Here is a 21,297-nt window from a genome sequence, read left to right as displayed (position 1 = left end):
TTGGAAAGTCTAAGTCTACAATAGAAGGGCAACAATAGGAATTATAGGGGAATTTTGTCCAGAAGTTTGGTTAACAGGTTAGAATGTGATAACGTGATAACAAAGGAGCAGGTTCAATACCATAACAAAACTGCAGGTTCCACTGAATCGCAAAATACCAAGTATTAATTTTGGCCGTAATCACAGTCTTAAGAACTGACATGTTTTTTTTTTTGTGCGTGAAACGTAAAATGACTTGCCCCCTCTTCCTTTTTTCCTCTCCCTTTCCACCCTCCCCCTCCATTTTCGACGCCTACCAGGAAGGCTAGATTTAAGTTTTTTTCCAAAACTTCGTCTGTTTCATCTTCGCTCATTCTAGTCTCATTTTCCTCATTTTCCGCTACTAATGAACCATACGCGTTTACACATATATCGTCTGCATTAATTTCCTCAAAAGAGGCTTCTAGTAGAGACAGTGAGTTACTCATATTTTGTCCTGGCTATCGTTGATCGAGAGAACCTGCCAAACTACCCGCCAAAGTCGCACATGTACCGCTCAGACAATGGCGCCTCGATCCTGTGTTCATCAAAACAGCAACAAACGCGCGCAATGCATAGTGGTATGTTCTGGGTATTTAAGAGCAATGGTCGAAAGCGAAACACAAAAAAGTTCATTGGTCATGCTTTGGAAAGCTAGGCATGGGCAATTCAACCGGAAGTCCGCCGGATATTTTCCTACAATCGAGCTCACACGATCAGAAAGCGCGAAGATCGTGCTGGGGTCTACTACAGAATCAGAAGCGAGGACCGAACGACTTTGAGATAGTCTAGTTTAATTTGGCTACAAACGTAAAATAAAGAAAAAGGAATCGTAAAGGTGCGTAAAGAATCGTAAAGAATTGTAAAGGATCGTGAAGGGGCGTAAAGAAACGTCAGTAAGTTTAATGATTGATACCATTATAAGTAATGTAAAAACAGGTTTAAACCACCTTTAAATCAAAGTAATAAGTCGAAGTACGCCCTATTATTGCACTTATAGTAAAGAACGTTGGCTGAGAAATGTTCGTTAGAACTGGCAAGCTTTAGTTTGCTTAAAAAGGGTCACTTACGCATGCGCATCTGAATATAGGATTACGGTAGCTACCACACTCTAGAGAATTTTTGTACCAAATCAAATATATATGATCAGCCAGAGGGTACAGGGCTCGTATCAATACGCGGCAGCGTCGTCGGTTTGTGCCAGGTACGTGGCCTCACATGCAACTGATCCCAGAGTCTGTAAGCTTACGTCTAGCTGAGGCGTAAGGGCTAAACTTGGTCTAAAGCTTTGCAATTGGTGAGTTGCGACTCCAATGTAGGCCTCTTAGGGATAAGTCGTTTGGCCGATTCTGTTTTCGTATTCAGTAAAAGAACGCCTGGGATTTCTGTTGTGATTTAGAACTGTTGCGTGACATTGATCACGTGATTTGTAATGTGCGTTCGTGTCGAATAAGTCAGTGTGTTCAATCCATTCATGGCTGCATGGTTAATATTACATTTTGGCGACGAGGAAAGTTCCATCTAGAATCGAGCAGGAATGGCGACCTACGGAAAAATAGGCGAACTCATCTTGGACCCAATATATCGAAAGACTCGAACAGTTTTTTTTTTGGCCAACGATGTCGAAGACGCGGCGAAACAACGAGCGATCTTACTCAGCGTTTAAGGGAGTAAAACATACGCACTTTTGCGGGATTTACTCCAACCAGCAAAACCAGCGGAGACAACTTTTAAGAAGATTGTCGAGACATTGGAGAGGCACTTTTCGCCCAAGCCTAGCGAAATAGTGGAGCGTTTCAAATTTCACAGCCGAAATCGAAACGACGGCGAAGGAGTTGCAGCGTCTGTGGCGGAGTTACGTAAGCTTACCGAACATTGCAATTTCTGCGAGTCTTTGCCGGAAATGCTGAGAGACCGATTAGTCTGTGGGATTAATGAAAAGAAAATACAGCCGGAGATAACTGGCAGAACGGGAGTTAACCCTGAAAAAGGCCGAGGAAATCGCTCTTGGAGAAGAGTTGGCAGCGAAGCACGTGGTTGACATCCAGTCCGAAACGACCCCCAGCAAAGTACATCAAGTCGGCGCTCGTGACAAGAAAAACAAAGATCATCGTCCAGATCCTGATGTTACCGTTGTGGAGAGAAACACGAAGCTTCAGCCTGTCGATTCAAAGATGCTCAGTGTTTTAAATGGGGGCGAAAAGGGCACCTGCCTAAAGTTTGTCATGGCGAGAAAACTTACAAGAAAAAGCCGAGAGTAGAACAAGATTGGGGTTTTTGGCTCATTTTTTTAAATAATTATTTAAAAAAATGATCCAGAACCCCCCATCTTGTTCTACGCTCCCCTCAAGGTGGCAACTCTGTCCCCTCAGGAACAATCATTAACTCTTCACGAACAAAAGATCGCTTTGGACCATCCTTCAGAAAATATATGATAGGTTCTCCTGTATTCATAATCATCCTATCAATAGGATGCACTTTTAAACTCCAATTAGGATCAGTTGCCCTTCTTCCCCCACGCTCTAACTCACCAGGTTCATATAAAAATCTCATCTTCACACCACCATCTAACTTTTTTCTTTATCTCCTACAGGTCTTTTATATTTTTTATCTTCTCTCTCAACATTCTTCTCTCTCACTGCATCAACAGGTTTTTTTACCAATCAATCTAGTTACTTCATTATTTAAACTCTTCACAACTTCTGGCAACCGTTTTACCCATTTATTATATCTCTCTCGAGTAGAAAATTTAATCCTGCTATTTATTTCTTCACTGTATTTTTTTATTTTTTTTATTTTTTATTTTTTATTATTATTATTTTATTTGCAACACACAAAAAAAGAAAACGCTTATTTACAAATCAATTGATACAGGCACTTACATCACTTACAGAAAAAAAAAGACTACTTACAAAAAGATTACTTACACTACTTACGGGACGGTTACTTACATTACTAAAATACAATTATAATTGTTGAGCAGAAGAAGAAGAAAACTAACACTACTTACACTTAGTCTATAGAAAAACAAAGAAGAAAAAGGGGAAAAAAATTACACACACACGAAAATGCGAAAAATACAAGAAGTGTCTAGTTATAAGTTCCGTCAAAAAAATTATAAAATATTAACTCTACATTTCTTAATTACTGTTGAAAAACAGGGAGGAGCTCTTTCCATTTTTCGTTATGATTTTTTAGCTTTTTGTTTTGTTTAGCTATGGCAAGTTCTAAATCGTAAGTTATTTTTATCCTGGCTTTCAATAATGAAAGAGATGGCTTTATATTGAGGTTTCGACATTGAAAAATTACTTGCTTACATAAGATGATGATATGATTTAGTAAAGGAAGATCTTTTCTAAAAAACCCAAATGTTATATTAAAAGCATTTAAATTATTAACGTCAGTAAGGTAGTTTTGAAGCCATTCCTTTACTGAAATCCAAAAGCCAGATGTAATTTCACAGTGAATGAATAAATGCTCAGGGGATTCCTCAGATTCACCACAAAACGTGCACGAGAAGGAAGAAACTAGACCCATTTTATAAAGGGCTTTATTAGTGAACACAATTCTGTGTAATAACTTATACTGGAATTCTCTAGTTTTGGAATAGACAGTTACGCTCCTAGGAAGGTTATAAATATCTTGCCATGGCAAATCAGTTGTTGGAAACAATTCTTCGTATTTACGTTTTGATGTCGGAACAGCCTCTATCTTCTTCACAAGATCCCAATATAGCACCTTCGAAGTGGTCGGGAAAACGACGTCTTTAGAATCGTTCGTGTCGGCGCGAATTATTTGTAATTGTTGTTTTAAAATAGCTTTCCATTCCAACGGGATAGTGTCAAAAATACTCATAAGAAGGAAGTGTTCAGCCATTGTTATGTTTTTGTTCTGTAATGCGTTCCAAGTTTTAAGTTTACCTGTGTCATCTAACAAATCACGTAATTTGATTATACCTTTCTTGACTATTTTATTTCTAAACAGCGGTTTTCCGTCTATACAAATAAACTTGTTGTTCCAAATGAATTCATCTAACACGTTCGCAGGAGTGGAAATGAGCTTTTCCTTGTAATTTGCCCACTCATTCAGACATTCTCTATAGAATTTTGGAAATGACTTTGGAAGATATTTCACATCGTAATTGCAATTCAGCAAGAAGGAGCCTCCAAAATCGGAAAGGTAATTATCTAGGAACACCTTCCAGGTGCTGTTATAGTTCTCCGAATATTTTTTTCATGCACATAATTCTTTGTGTTTTAATGAGCGTCTCTATATGGGGCATTCGCAATCCCCCATTTTTAAAGTCACTGATCAGAGTTTTGCGCTTTATTTTATCTCTTCCAGATTTCCATACAAACTTAAAAAGAACGGAGTTTATCTCTTTGATAATTTCTTTGGTAAGGGGAATTTGAGAGGCTCGGAACATAAACTTTGGAATTGCGAAGGTCTTGATGATTTGAATTCTTCCAAGTAAAGTTAAATTTCTCCATTGCCATGTAGTCAAAGATTTTTTTATGGAATTAATAATTTTTTCAAAATTGAGTTCTTGGAATCTTTGCCAGTCGTAGGTGAAATATATACCTAAAATCTTTATTGGCTTGTTGACCTTGTCTGTTCCAAGGTCTAGATCTTCAGGGTAGTTATGTAGGCTGCCAAGCCAATATGCCTCCGTTTTCTCTTTGTTTAGTTTCAACCCAGAAACAAATCCAAATTTATTTATAACTTCCTTTAATGAAAAGAAGGATCTCGTGTTTTTTACGAAAGTAGTAAGATCATCGGCGAAAACAGTTAGTTTTACTTCTTCATTGCCCACTTTAATACCTTCGATTTCTTTGTTTTGACGTATTGCAATATTAAGAACTTCAAGCGCGATAATAAAAAGGTAAGGCGACAAAGGGTCACCTTGTCGCACCCCACGTTTGATTTCAAAAAGATCTGATGCAAAGCCATTGTTCATTACACAGCTCGAGATATCAGAATAAAGAACCTTGACCCATCTGATAAAGGAATCCCCAAAATTAAAAGTTTCTAGTGTGTTGAATAGATACTGCCAATTTAAAGAATCGAAAGCTTTTTTAAAATCGAAAGTGGTCATTAAACCGGGAATGTTGTAGATTTTAGTATATTCCATGACATCATTAATTGATCTAATTGCGTCGAAAATAGTCCTGCCTTTAACATATGCACATTGACTTGCATGAATAATGTGTGGTAGAACCTTTTCCAACCTGGTTGCTAGAGCTTTAGAGCCGATCTTATAATCTACATTTAGCAAGGATATAGGTCTCCAATTTTCAATGTGTCTCCTGTCTTTGTCTTTTTTTTCGATAAGCCGAATGATTGCTTGTCGTTGTGAGTTTGATAGTCTGCCATTTACATAAGCCGCATTTAAGGAATCTACAAGGAGATTCCCTAATATAGGCCAAAATTGTTTGTAAAATTCGGCTGTTAGGCCATCGTTACCCGGAGATTTGTTGTTTTTCAGTTGATCCACAACATTGTAGCATTCATCGTAGGTTAACTGACCTTCACAAAGGAGCCGCAGGTGATCTGATAATTTAGGTGTATTGAGATTTCTAGTATAATTGTGCAGTTCTTCGAAGCTGATTTCCTGGTCCTTATCGTCATAAAGATTTTTATAAAAATCCTTTAATTCAAACATAATAGCCTTGCTATTTATTATTTCTTGTCCTTCTTTGTTAATTAATTTTCGTATACAAGTTTTTGCTTTTCTAGACTTTTCAAGATTTAGAAAAAACTTGTTATTTTTTTCCCCTTTCTCATACCAGGCAGCTTTTGATCGGATGATGTTTCCCTGCGTGATGTAATCGTGCATTGAATCATATTCCATCTTATACTTTTCTAAGCTTTCGATATTTTCCTCTGTAGGGTGTATAGCACACAGCTGTTCACTCTCTTTAAGTTTGCTCTCTACCACGTCAAGTCTATTTCGTCTTTCTTTAGCCTTTTCTTTACTAAACGAAATTGTGGTTTGTCTTATTCTATATTTAACCAGATCCCAAAGAAGCTGCTTATCATGAATATCTTCAAACTCTTTCAACGAAACTTTAAGACTAGAACAGATAAGGTCAATATAGGTATCGTCTTCCAGAAGACTAGAGTTAAACACCCAATGCGAAGGGTCACGGACTTTGTCTTCTATGGTATTTATTTGTAGCGTAATCGCGGAGTGATCCGATTTAATGGAAGGTATGATGTCGGCGTGTTCTATGAAGTCTTGTAAACAGTCACTAATTAGCCAATAATCAAGGCGTCTCTGGACCCGAGGTCTTATTTGCCTCCAAGTATATTGTCTCTTGTCAGGATTTCTTATCCGCCAGATATCCACCAGATCATATTCTAATTTTATATCAGAAATATTTTTAACTGAGTCTTTTTTTTCTACCCGACCGCCTTCATTATCCATCTCAGCATCCAAATGGACATTAAAATCGCCTCCGATAATTATCTGACCTTTTTAATGGAAATCTGTTCCATCAAGTATTGATAAAATATTTGCAAAGAAAGTGCATTGTTCCGATGTTTTGTTTGGAGAATATATATTTAGGAGTAAGAAAGGCGATTCTTGAATTAATGCTTCAATCAGGACATATCGACCTTCACTGTCTTGGTTGACGGACTTCAATTCGAATTGCAATTTATCACTGACCAATATTAAAACACCTTTACTGCGATTTGTACCATGGGAATAGAACATGTCTCCATGCCACTGAAACTTCCACTCATTGACTACCTCGAAGGCAATTTGCATAGCGTCAGCTGTAGAATCCAAACAACAACATGGCCGTTTTCACAAGAGAGTTGGAGTACTGCTTCACTTTAAAACATTATTTCATCCAAATCAAGGCAGCTCCAGAAACGTAAAGTAGCACAAAGTTTGTGTAAGATGTTCAATTTAATGTTCCAGTTGTTTTAATCAATTCGTACGGTTAGTTTTCGTGTAATTCAGAAAAACGTAAATTTGGCGCCCTTCCTACATTTTGACGAAAATGGTGAGTTTATAATATTTGCTCAAACTTTTTCATCGTTGCAAATAGCCGAATGTGATTTGGAGCTGTCAAAACTGATGCATTGAACTTTCTTTGTCTTCGGTTATGGTACTTTTGGACGAAATGTGGAAGCACTGGAGCGTTCCAAGCCTCGAAGTTTGCCCGAGATTAATATTTTGATGATCAAATTGTTACGAGGTTTCTGTCCCGACGATTTTTGGGAAACTTAGAGAGTCATAATAAGATGTTATAACGAGCCAATTGCAGTTGTTTAAACGAAATCTTAGCGCTCAGTTTTCTGTAAATAGCAGTTTTATCCAAATAGGTGTGTTCAATAAAGTTAACATCGCGCAAAACTCACGATCAGTACATCGACATATTGACGTGTGTATTAATCTTCGATAAATTTCGAGTAAAATGCGAAAGTTTCAGGGAAATCGAGCCAGAAATGGTGAAGTTATTAGAAATTTTTGACAGGCATACAGCACGTCATTTATTTCGATCGAGTCACCTTAAACTAATTTTATCAGGATGCATTTGATTATATAATTTTAATGCATAATCACTATTTGTAAAATTCTGTTTTGCTTCTCCTTTTATTCTATCTTGAGTCTTTACCCAATCATACAATCTCCCCCTCTCTTCCTGATATTTATCATAATCACTTTGATACTTTTCAACAGCTAAATCATGCCTCTTTCTTTCTTCATCAGTATTATCACCACTTACAGTCAAAACACCTCAAGCGTTCCTGTCAAGGGTGAATTAATGATTCTATTATTGCAAATTCGATTTCATTCTTTGCTTCAATATTGCATTCCTGAATTGAATATTGCTATGTTCAAACGGCGACTCAATTCAAAACTTGAATGTTGATTGGATTGTTTTCTGCCTTCACGCGACGGGCACGTGGGAATTCGGCCTGAATTTGCATAAACTAGTCAACTAGTCAAATGTCACCTATCGTGTTTTCTCTTCATTTTCTTCTTCACGTTCTTTATTTCAACCCTATGATAATACCAAAAGAGAGGCGAGACATTTTTGTACACTGAAAAGGCACAAAAATACTACTGGCAGAAGAAAAAGTGGGAAAAATGTCGTTAACCCATTTTATGCAAATTGGGGAACATTTTCAAATTCTCACGTGTCTGTCGCATGAATGAAATGAACATTCGAGTTTTGAATCAAGTCGCCGTTTGAACATTGCAATATTCAATTCAACAATGGAATATTGAAGCAAAGAATGAATCAAATTTGCGATAATGGAATCATTAATCCACCCTTGACAGGAACGCATGAGGTGTTTTGACTGTAAATATTTTGCGAGATAACTCCCGCCAACAAAAGCTGTTGCATTTACAACTGCTGCTGCGATCATTATTGCTATACTTTTTTTTTTTTTTTTATTATTATTTTTTATTTGCAAGTACTTACAACATTAAACATACAACATTACGATGATTACAAAATATAGATCACTAACTTTACAAAAGGAGCTACTTTACAGTACAGCTTAGAAAGTGTGGAAAAATAGTTACAAAAATTACTCTACTTTATGAAGTCAATACTATTAACATTTACAACACTTAGGCTAACAAATGCAAAAAGAAATAACAAATAACATTGCCTATAATTGTTACCAGAAAGAAAAATGAACGATGTAGCTAGATACAAAAACAAAAGGAAACTAAATGTTTTGTAAAAAATTCCATTTCTTGATATAGTTATCGTATTTACCGGATTTGATAGCAATATGTTTTTCTAACGATAGTTTGTCGCGAACGAGGGATATGTACTCGTTAAACTGAACTTTATTTTTTTGGCCGGTGTTAAGGTATAAAAAGTATTTTCCTAATATAATAAGATGGTTTAGGGCTAAACAACCACGAGGAGAGTCCAATATACCATATAAGACATCTAAGTTCGAAAGATGGACTCCTTTTCTACTATGAATATTGTACCAATCTTGAAAATCTACCCAGAAAGATTTTGCTTGAGTGCACTCTATAAAAAGGTGCCAGATGGTATGGAACTCGGTAGGGCAAAAAGGACAAGTTGGGGAGTCAACTTTCTTCATCTTATGTAATAAGCTATTCGTAGGTAGGATGCGATGAATGATCTTGTACTGGAACATCATCATTTTGGTTTCTTTTGTAACGTTAAAAGGTAAAAGATAAACCTTACACAGATTGTTCTTTTCTACCCCATATTCAATAAGTTTCCTTTCTGCTGTGGGGGGAGATAACTTTTCTAGGGATAACAGTTTTTCATAGAGAGTTTTACAACTCAACGATTCGCTTATTGAATCAAGGGGTTTAATGGGTAGTTGGTTGTTAGAGTTTAAAAGCTTTTTCCACGAGCGAGGGAAAGCAGAAATGATGCTGTAATACTGTAGAAAATTAAACTTAGTCTTGAATTTTTCGCAAAGAGAATTAAAAGATAGAAAGCGATTTTTTTCTGTGTTAAGCAAGTCTGATATGTGCGTGACTCCAGCCTGATGCCAATGTGGAAAATAAATCGATTTTTTATTAACAATCAGAAACCTGTTGTTCCAGATTACTTGCTCTAGTACCTCAGATTTATTTTGAGGATCGGTCGCAGTGATTTTCTGCCAATGGGCTATGATGTCTTTGTAAAATCTTGGGAGGCGTTCACTTAGGCAAAGAAGCTTACAATCATAGTTACACTGAAATAAGAAAGTGCCACCGACGTTGGCAAGGAAAGAGGTTGGGATATATTTCCATGGAGCGTCGTGGTCTGAACATAGGCGGTTTACCCAGTTTAATTTTAGAGCTTTGTCAAAAATGGCGAAATCTTTCATTTCTAAGCCACCTTCTTTTTTAGATTTTATCAGAGTCGACTTTTTGATTTTCGCAGGTTTGTGGCTCCATACAAAGTCAAAAGTCATTCTATTCACTTCTTCAGCGAATCGCGGTGGCGTTTCCATGGAGCTGCAGATGAATATGACTTTTGAAAGGGCTAGAGTTTTAACAATGTTTATTCTTCCATAAACAGAGATATCCCTTTGAGACCAAAAGTTTAAAGTCTTCTGTAATTTTGACAGCTTGTCGAAGAAGTTTCTCTGGTCTGACAGATTGTCATCGTACGAGAAGTGTGTACCTAGAGCATAGACAGGTTCATCTGTCATTTGAAGATTTGAAATTTTGTCTTTTCTATGTCTCATTGAGCCAAGCCATAACATTTCAGATTTTGATACATTTATCTTTAGCCCCGCGCACTTTTCAAAACGGGAGAGCAATACAAAGAGGTTATTTACGGAATGAACGTTAGCGAGGAAGGCTGTGGTATCATCGGCGTATTGTGATAATTTAACCGTTTTATTATTCTGTATTTTTATTCCTTCTATTTCTTTGGAATTAGAGATTTTTTGAGCTAAAACTTCTATGGCAATGATAAATAGCATACCAGAGAGGGGACAACCCTGGCGTACCCCTCGTTCTAAAGTGAAGTGACTGGATGCGTAGCCGTTGTTTAAAACACAACTAGTAATGTTATTATAAAAAATACTAACCCAGCGCCTGAGCTGCGGACCGAAATTAAACGTTTGTAAACATTTTTGGAGAAAGTCCCATTCGATCGAGTCGAAGGCCTTCTCGAAATCTAGGAAGACGGCTATTCCAGGCAACTCTTTTTGCTTCGTAAAATCCATAACGTCTTTGATTAATCTTATGCTTTCGCCAATGTATCTTCCTTTGACATACCCAGACTGGCTAGAAGAAACAATTTTTGGTAGTATTTTCTCTATCCGAAGAGCGATGACTTTAGTTAAAATTTTGTAATCTACATTTAAGAGTGAAACTGGTCTCCAATTTTTTAGGAGCTCTAAATTCTTTTTCTTTTTTGGAATTAAAGAGATCACACCTTGTCGTTGTGAAATGGACAGAGTTCCGCTTTGAAGTGCATAGTGGAAACTCTCGGTCATATATTTTGCTAACATATTCCAAAAATGTAGATAAAACTCTACAGTAAAGCCGTCTGAGCCTGGGCTTTTATTTTTGGCCATTGATTTTAGGGCGTTATAGCATTCTTCTTGCGTTACTTCACTTTCGCAGGTCTCAGCTTCTTCTTCTGATAACTGTTTCTCGATAACTTCAAAAAAGTCACTAAATTCCGGAAGCTGTGGGTCCGAATTAACCGAAGTATATATTTGCTTGAAGAAATTTTCCTCTGCTTGAAGAATCTTTTTTGGGTCGGTTATCTTCTTATCTTCGTGAATTTTAACGGAAGTCACGTGTTTTCGTCTATAGTTGGTCTTTTCTAGACTGTAGAAATACTTGCTATTTTTCTCACCGTACTCGTACCAACGTGTTCTGCTGCGCACGATTGCGCCTTGTGTTTTACGAGCTTCTACCTCTGCGAGTTTAGCTTTTAATTTGTCCATTTCCATTTTGTCGCTTTCATTGTGGTTAGCTTGCAATTTATTTTGAATACTTATTAATCTTGTTTGAAGCGACGCTTCTTCATCACGCGATTTCTTTGCTTTGCGTTTTGAATATTTAATTGTGAAAGCCCTGATCTCCATTTTGATCATTTCCCAGAAGAGTCCTTTATCATTTACTTGTTGATGACGTATAACAAATTCGGGAATTTTAAAAGTGAGCAGTTCAACGTAATCGATATCAAGTAATAGTGAATTGTTGAACTTCCATTATTGCTATACTTGCCATTTTAATATCATTTGATATTAAAATTTATTTTTCACTCAACTTTTCTATAATTTCTTCTTTTGCATAATTAATTTCACCTCTGATAACAATAAAAAAATCTTAAATTAAGCAAACAGTTGCAAAATGTAATGCAAAAATAGATTAATCAGACAATATTTTAATAACATTTATAAAATTAACATATTATCAGGCAAGATCTTTTGATCTTCCAAAAATTTTTTTTTGCTATACTGGCAGCTACTATTGCAGAAGATTTGAGATAATTCATGAAACTCGAACTCGGATCACTAGTCATTGTTTCTTTGATTACTTTTTTAGCAATCCATCAATATCCAGCTACTAACCCTGTAATTGTTGCTGCGGAAGTTAATGATTTTACTTATTTATTTTCTGACATTTTAATTGATAATTATAAAATAATTTTTTTATCCATTTGAGGGATTTTATTTACACGAACAGGAATTTTTGATTTTGTTTCTTCACTTTCTTTAGGTTTAGGTTCAGGTTGAGGTTGGGTTTTTTGAAAATAACCCATCAATTGTTCTCTTTGTAAATATAAACCATAAGCACTCACACAAACTCCTGCTATTCCAATCATTTTACAGTTAGATAAGAATCTTCTGATTTTTCACTGTCTTTAGATTTATTATGCTTCGCAGCTTCGCGATCCTGTGTTACCTTACAATTTGACTGTTCTAAAAGTTTTATAGCTTCTCTTTTCTTTTTATTTTGTTCAGCTAATCTTTTACCTTGGGCAACTCTTCCTGGATTTTTTGGTTTTGTTTGTTTTACATCGGTTGTAACTTTTGCTGCCGGTTCAGTTTTACTTTTATCATCTTCCATTTTAAAAAGTTATTAAATAATTTCTTATGTAACAACTACTACTTATATAAGAACTTATATAACAAATTATATAATTTCTTATCTAATAACTTATATAATTTCTTAATCAATTACTTATATAAAAACTTAATCAATAGCTTATCTAACAACTTATTTAACAACTTACTCAATTACTTCAACAATTTCTTTTTTCTTGAGATTAAAAATCAATGCAAAACTATTTGGTACAATCACAACACCTTGACTCAACTTAGGCACAGGAATTCTCAATGTTTCTCCAGGTTTTGCAAATTGGTTAAATAAAAAAAATTATATATGTTTTAAAATATTTTGTATGCAGCAAATGCTGCTAATGCTGATACCATAAATAACAATTCTTTATTTGTTTCATGATTATCATCATCTGATTTTAGAGTGACTGTTTTATCTTTATCATCATTGTCAGATTCTTTAAGTATAGTCTTAGTTGACTTTGTCAAACGTGAAGTTGACTTAAAATCATTACGACTTCTGTCAACTTTATCTCTACCTCCACTCATCATCTTCACCCCAACATTCTTATAATCCTTATTAATCTCATTATTTACCCCCATTTTCATATTACTATCTGCTTTTTTCAGGCTATTATGATACCCAATCGTACTCTGAGTATTGATAATTAAATGTTCCAGGTGATATTGCAAGATCTAATCTAACTTTTGCTTCATCAATTGCAAGCTGAAATCTTTGCACACTCTTACTTATGTCAGGTTGTCTAACTGCATCTTCAATTTAAATTAACAATTCTCTTTGTGCTTCTATTGCACTACCATCATCTCCAAGAATACTTGATCTTACATTAACCTGTGCACCCAGTACACAATAAACCAACGCGTCAATAGATTGATTTATATTAGCCATTCCTGCATTTGTGAGACCATAACTAACAGCAGACATAAAATAATCACATTGATTTTCCGGTTTACTATTATTTTTAATTTTATAAAGCAAATTTCCATCACTTACTTTTCCACCGTCATCTGAGAATTTATTATATCCGCCAGGATATTTTATCCCTGCAATTTCTGGTCCAATACTACTCACAAAAAAAAGTTTGACCAAGACCGTGATTATGACCTTTTTTATATCTAAAATCACTATTATTACTTATACCAAATTCAGCACATATTCTTTTATAACTAGCAATATCATATTTGTTATTAAACTGATTAAAATTTGGATCGTCTGGTAAACTCATTACACTTTGAATCCCCCCCCCATTTCAAAAAGAATGCGTCTTGTTGTAAAATAAATATGAAAATTAATAAAAGATTTTATTTGAGATGTTACATTGTCCTATAAATCTCTTATTCCACACCCTGTTGTTGCACACCAAAATGCAAAGTTAAGTTGTACATGTTGAGGCCAATATGACATATCAGGTTTTGCAAGCCATCTTTTTTATTCTTTTCCTGATGTATGTGTTAAAACATTATTTCTGAATATATTTCTAAACTGTGTGGTAAAATATTGATTTGGAGTAACATAGATTTTTGTATCTAGCTCAAAGTTTTTAGTATCTTCAGAAAAATTAACAGCAGGAATTGGTAATGATTGATTATTATTTACATTTAAAGATTGAGGAAAATTATTTACTCCAAGTGCTTTTTTCATTTTATCAGACCAATTTCTTTTATCTGATCCAGATACAGATTGCAAAAGACCATAACCAGCTTTAAACTAATTAGCATCTGCTGTTTCTGTTTTTTTTTTTTTTTTATCAATGAATTCAACTTCTGCAGTGAATTAAGAAAAATTTGCATTTGGCTATCTGGTTTTAAAATCGTTCCAGGCTTTAGCTTTGTCTGAAATTTGTTTAGCTTGATCTGTTTTAAGAAATTTCATCTATTCTGATATATTCACTTTATTTATTAAAAACAAATAAAATGTTTATCTTAACAAATGAATTACATTACAACAATCAAACCATCTATTTTGATGAGCCAATTCTAAAAATAAATTATATCAGAGTCTTATCATGCTCTATTTACAACAGCTTTTATAATTTAAAAGATGACGGGGTAGTTTATTATAAAAAAGGTGAAAAATAAAGAGGCAAAGCATATTTTACCAAAAGGAAACTATACACCCGATGACGTTGGAATATTTTTTGAAAAAGGATTTCCAGAGAAAAATATGTTTTCCGTAGAAAAATACATTTTTGGTCATGCTTTAATAATGAAAGCAACATCTAAAATTAAATCTTTTAGAATGAATAGTAGTCTTATTAAGTTTTTAAATTTAAATGCTAATGATGATGATTCTTTTACAAAAATTCGAAATGTAAGAAATCCTACCTGTTACTATATTCACTGTGATTTAGTTGAAAAACAGAAAAACCTGTTAAATGGAAAACCTTCAAATATTTTAGCTTGTTTTGACATCAGAGGAGAACCGTATGAAAATGTTTATTATTCAAATACATATAATGTCTTGCGTGACGTGTCTGCATCCGATCATATTACAAGTATGAAAGTTTGGGTTACAGATGAGAATAATAACATCTTAAAATTCAATAACTTTAATCTCTCATTCGAAATCGAAATCTTGTAAAAAATAAAAATTAATATAATAAAATGGCTAATCAGAATATTATAGCAACAGCACCTCCAGAATCAATCTATCCAAAGCTTGATAGTGGTGTGGAAAATTATAGATTATTGAAAATTGATAGTTGTAAAACAGAACTAGACAATGAAATTTTTCATTACATTACAGTTTGTAAAAAGTATAAAAAAGGGAGAGCTTTTACAAACGCTACCGCCACCGTCACAGGAATAATTTCCACAATACTTTCGCCGATAGGAATAGCCACCTCTTTGACTGGAGTCGGACTGATCGCCAGCATTCCGTTGTTCGCCGTATCTTCCGTTTTAGGTGTAATATCATCCGGGTTCATTGTCGGCGGCAAAATGCTCAATAAGAAAATTTCGAAACACGAGAAAACTATCTTTCTCGCTGAAGCGAAACGTCTTTCAATAAATAAACTTACCTCAAAGGCTTTGAACGATGAGTCGATCAGTGATGCGGAGTTTAACCTAATTCTTCGTGAACTGGAGCAATATCATTCGCTGAAAAGAGAACTTAGATTGAAAATAAAGTCCAGTGAACCAGAAAATGTTGATGTTGAAGATTTAAAAGCGACACTACAGGCAAAAAAAAACAACTGGCTCGCTCCTAAATTTACCAAAATAAATATTCAATATGAGAAAAGAGTAGGTGGTTTTTATTTTTTAATAACAAAAGAAAATGTTTAGATTATGTAAACATCTTATCTTTAACCAATGATGGGCCAGTATTTGACAGAGGAAATTAGTGTTTTGACAAGCAATGCGATGGCTTATAAAAAAATAAGCCAAGAAAAATACAAAGATTATCATCAAATGAAAAATGATGCGAGGATTAGTAAAACTTTAAGGGATGAAAGTTTAAATTAAATAGTAAAAGAATAAAAAACAAAAAAGGTGATAAATTGAGTGATGTTTCTGTTTAATTTCTGTTTTTTAGCGTGTTTTGGCCACCACGCTTTTAGAGCGCGAAATATGCATTGTGTTTGGCGTGTTTCGCTAGCACACTTTTAGAACGAAGAATATACACATTGCGTTTAGCGTGTTTCGGCCATCACGCTTTTAGAACGAGGAATATACATTGACTACATTATGTTTAACGTGTTTCTTTGGCGTTGCGTTTAGCATGTTTCTCCAGTCGACAATTATGTTGTCCACTCGTACGACTCGTAAGAATTGACAACCCATCGCAGGGCCTTTGCTTAACAACATGACGGAACTTTCTAAGTGTCCATAATGAGATGCATTTTTCCACTTGACAACTATTTTTCTCCAGTCGACAATAGACCTCTTTGGCTTCGTTTGTTTGTTGTCCCATTGTAGACCACGTGATGCTTCCCATGAGAATTATTTCTTTCAAATTCAAACAAATTCACGTGGAAATGAACGAATAATTTCCAGAGAGACAAAGGAACAATTCTCTTGAGAGCGCCACGTGATATACAATGGGCAATTTACATACGTAGGTACGACTCGTAAACTATTGTTTCACGACTCGTACGATTCGTCTGATGACATTTACGACTCGTATCAGGTCGTGTATAAATGGACATGGATGCCACTTTTCTGATGGAACTGTCGCTTCCCGCAGAAAAACGGAGCGGCACTTGCCCCACTCATTTCCCATATAAGGTCAAACATAGGTATATGAGCTGATAACCGGGATTCAGTGAACCAATCAGAAAGCTAGAAATGCAATATCCGAGGTTGAGAATTTAATAAATTAGAATAAGGAATCAAATTACGTATACGGTTCATTACTCAATCCTTACACATAGATGTCCTTATACGTCAGTATTTCTTTCCGTATACGTTACGTATACGGACTCATTATGCCACCTTATATTTGTTATTTCATGCAGTGTGACGGTTCTTCGTGTTTTATATTTTACACAGAAATTTGAACTTTGCAAGCTTTGCGTTCGCTGTCACTCAACCTTTCACACTCCTCTCTCCCTCCGACCCTCAAAGGGACAAAGAAAGGGGTCATGGCAACGAGATTTCCAAGTCACCTGGTCGGCTCTAGTTTCGTTCTTGGCTCTCAGATTGCAGTGCTTTAAAAAGTGCTCTCCTTTGGGCCCTACCTAGCCTCTTACGCAGGAGTCTTTGGGCTCGTCACGCAATCTTTCCAAGGGGAGGAACGCGTGACGAGCCAAAAGGACGAACCGCGATGTTACGACTCCAAATATGAGTTGTTCCGCCATAAAATGGCGCCTTTATGAATCCAGAAATGTGTATCTATGATCATCTAAAGGTACTACTTAGCTCGCAAAAGATTTCATATGGATTTCCTCCGATATTTTCTTTCAGCATAGGAATATCTTCTCACATCGATGAGATGTTTACAGTTTGACGATCAGACAATAGAGTGCAATTGAAAATTTATTCCGGCATGATTTGCGAGCCGTGTCCCCAGGGGGCGTACTTGCAGTATACATGACGGGGAGGTCCGACGTATTTTTTGGATTGAAAATTTACACCCTCAGTATTTTTTTGGGTCAAGAAATCTGTCATGTATTTTTTTAGGTCTTAAAGTCAGTTTGATTGAATAAATCAGTATCGAGGTGCTAGGTCTTGTACTTTTTGGGGTAGAAAATTTTGATGCCAGGTTTTTTTTGGGTGTAAAATTTCAGGCTCATGTATTTTTTTGGGTTCGCAATATGAAGCTCCGTCGGACCCCCCGTCATGAATACTGCAAGTACCCCCCCTGGGGCCGTGTCAAACACCGCCTGTTTGCTAGACAACACTCTATCCTTTTCTTTCCGTTTGGCGACTTGTGAAAAAGGTCCACTGAGGTTCGAAGTAAAGAGAATGTTCATGGCCGAATTAACTAAAAATACCCGCCTATATGTAAAGAGATGCGAACTGACTGCGCAGATTATTTCATGGGATTTTAAATGCTGTCTGACACAAAAAGAAAGAAAACTGACACCACACAGGTAACGTATTTTTATTATTAGCTGAAAACACGCACAACTGAGCTTTTGTAGCTTTGTTACATATGATTAAAGATATTAAACCCGTAAATCTTATTTAGGCATCAGGATTTCGGCGATACGATCACCTGAGACTCAATATATGTCGCGTAATTTTATGTAATAGCAATAGCTGCTTATAGCTCCAATTGCAAATTAAACCCGGAGGCATGAACTGGCCTCCAGATAAACTAAGCTAAAAACGAAATGTTTTTTTTACATACTGTTATATGGACACCAGTGCAATGATTAAATAAAACGAGTCACTTACGCTCAAAATGAGCTAGTCAATGCAAATAAATATTAGTGATATTAGTGTACAAGGGCGAAGTTTTACATTGGATATGCTAAAAACTACTAAAAACTGTTTTACCAGTCTAGTTCCCGGGCTTTCCCTTTCCGCTTGCCGATTTCGTGACGTCACCGAATGACGCATGTCAACCGGTACCTATTGTAGGCCCTTACGTGAACCTCGTGCTCGCCCAAGGGAGGAGGAGAACGCCTGGGGATTAGGCTGCTGTTTTACATTCAGGAACGTTTTTCATTAAAAAAGCCACTGTCACGGAAGGCGTGTCTTAGCCTAATATATGGTTTAAGTACGTTGCTCGTAATCCGTGTTAATCTTTTCCAATGTAACCATTCTCCTTTCTTGTTGGGTTATTATGACCTCTTAAATGATTTTCTACGCTAGTAAACTATTATTTTGGAATGTTCTTAGATTGAAAAGTAATATGTTTCGTACGTCGCAAAAAGCTCCAGTAATTAAGCAACATTAAGGGATATATGAACCAAAATGTTGCAGAGAGGCAACTTTTAGAAGATGGCTCAGTATAGTCTAGGGTTAACAGGAATTAAGCAAAATTCAAAAACTTACATTGTTACGTTTGCCAATGTCCTAACCAATTTCTGTCATTTTCCCTTCGCAGCCGTCACGCAACGCTCCTCCTTGCGTTGGTAAGGTATTTTTACAGATGGGACCCCGAGTACCCGGGGAATTATAAAGGGACCACAGAAAGTGACTGTATTGACGGGATGTTAGTTAGGATACTAATTAAGTAACGGTCGAAGCGCCTTTATGGAAACCTCAGTATAACGGATAACCCACACTTGCTGAGGCCGCTTATTATAATGATGTAATCCTCTACAAAATCAATTGTTTTTTGTTTTGTGTTACAAAACACAATTAAACCAACCTAGGGCTAGCGCGAATTTTGATTTAAGTTTTCTAACTTTCCAGTGAGGTTTTCTGTATAGTTTTTTTGTCCTTAAGTTTTGCGTTTGACTTATGTAAAACTTGAAACAACAATTTAGACACTGTAGTAGAGAATTAAAAAAAACTTAGCGAACTTTTAATCCTGGACTAGCACGAATCGGCTTTAGAAAAACCCGGCACAATAGTTAAGACTCCTCTCTGTTTTTTGGCAATCTATTACAGCAAGCACGATGGTGCGGCTGAAAAACGTTTACTCTTTAAATCGTTAAAGCATTTATCAGTTAACAGTGTCCGATCAAAATGACGTCAAAATTCTTTGCCATGGTTATGTGCGAAGAGGTATAAAATACCCTTTTTGACCATTTGCGGCCTATTTCTTAAAAGCTACTCTTTAAAGGTTTTGCTTTTTGATATATTTTTGTCTAATCGGCACAACAAAAATTTTTTACAAAATTTTAAAAAAATCCGTCGGTAGAGTTCAGAGCCACCTTAACTTCATGTTAATGTAACATAGCTCTAAACCCAACCAAAAGACCTCTTTCTAAATTTGAAGACAAAATATATTAAAAACGAAAATTTTCACCTAGTCGTTTTCAAGCTATTGGCCTCATTTGCTATCATGGCAACAAATTTTGATGTCAAAGCCACCCCAATTTGTTTATTGGTAAAAATTATACAAGTTTGATCTAAAAACTGTACCACAGCATTATTGGTGGAGCTGCAATTGGATGCCACAGACGGAAACGTTTAAACCAAATTGGCCTAAAACAATAAAAAGGATGCCTGATTACATTGATTAAAAATTAGTGCATGAAAGCTGCAACCGTGTCCGAACTTGCAGTAGAGGTACTCACTTCGGCTCGGTCATACGTTTCATTAAAGAATCCTTGCTTAGCTTTAGACCTCTTGCTGGAAGCGGGCTTTTTAGTGGCGTACTGAGCTTTAAGGCTTTGTAATTGCGATCGGTGCTTTTTCGACAGCCGTGAATAGTTTGCTTTGAAGCTGCAGTAGAATTCTCCCACAAAAGTCTTCATTTCTCGAAGCTTTTCTCTGGTCTTTTCATTGTCGGAGTGACCTTCTGCAAATGATAAAACTTAAGTTTAATCATGATACCGTCATAATTTACTTTCAATGGGCAATTTGCAAACGTAGCTAAAGACTACTCAAGAAAATCCTCCGCTACCCAAGGTGCAGGTCACTGAACTGAGGACTGCTTAGATTTTAACATCCTGCATCAATTCAGTAAGTCTGCGTTCGAGCCAAGTGACCCATCAGGCCGGAGCTTATCCCGGTTTCCGTAGCATGTGAAGCGACTAGGAGTATTTCTTCTCTCCCCTACGGGATCGATGCTAGTCCATTGCACGGTTACTTCAGCATTAGATTCACCGGTACCACAGTGCATTAAGGGGAAAATTTTAGCTTCAAGTCCATCGCATTGAAAATTAAGGCTAGCGATGAGTAGGACACATTTAAAATTGTATTTTTTTTGTTGTTGTTTTGAATTGAGCAATAACTCTCTAACAATTATAGACCACTACGAATTTCCAGTGTAGAGCCAGAAGCAATCGTCGGAAACGTGAATTTAGCAAGCAATCTTATCTAAACTATAGCCATGATGATATTATAAGGAATAACTGCATGTAAACAAGGTGTTGTTGCTCCAAAACGAGTACGTGAATAACTATTGGGCAAAGTTTGACAAATATCTCAGTGCAGGTTCCAAATGATTAAGGAGGGTCTGAATGGGGGTACCTCGATAACACTAAACACTTAATTTTTTGGCTCTGTAACATGAAACAGTGAAATGTGAGGCATTTTAACATTAACCTTAAAAAGTTCACTGTAACAGTAAATTTTCTCCAAAAAGAAACAAAAACGGCTTCAAAAAGGCCAATATCATTTTGTTTAGTATATGAAGAAGTTTTCGGCCAATTTTTCGACGAT

The 21,297-nt window shown here is 35.9% G+C and overlaps 1 protein-coding gene across 1 annotated transcript in view; it reads right to left on the bottom strand.

Moving 5' to 3' along the window:
• Nucleotides 1-19,972: 19,972 nt before the first annotated feature.
• The window catches only part of LOC144630298 (phosphatidylinositol phosphatase PTPRQ-like), a 47,886-nt gene continuing 46,561 nt past the window's right edge, over nt 19,973-21,297 (bottom strand). Inside the window, exon 30 of the mRNA XM_078488629.1 lies at nt 19,973-20,431. Within this exon, the coding sequence (XP_078344755.1) occupies nt 20,157-20,431 (275 nt within the window). The 3' untranslated portion in view covers nt 19,973-20,156. The remainder of the gene's footprint in view (nt 20,432-21,297) is intronic.

Source organism: Oculina patagonica, chromosome 11 (assembly GCF_052425735.1).
Source record: "Oculina patagonica isolate OP01 chromosome 11, crgOcupat, whole genome shotgun sequence".
Classification (NCBI taxonomy): domain Eukaryota; kingdom Metazoa; phylum Cnidaria; class Anthozoa; order Scleractinia; family Oculinidae; genus Oculina; species Oculina patagonica.
This window is presented reverse-complemented; position numbering and strand designations above follow the sequence as displayed.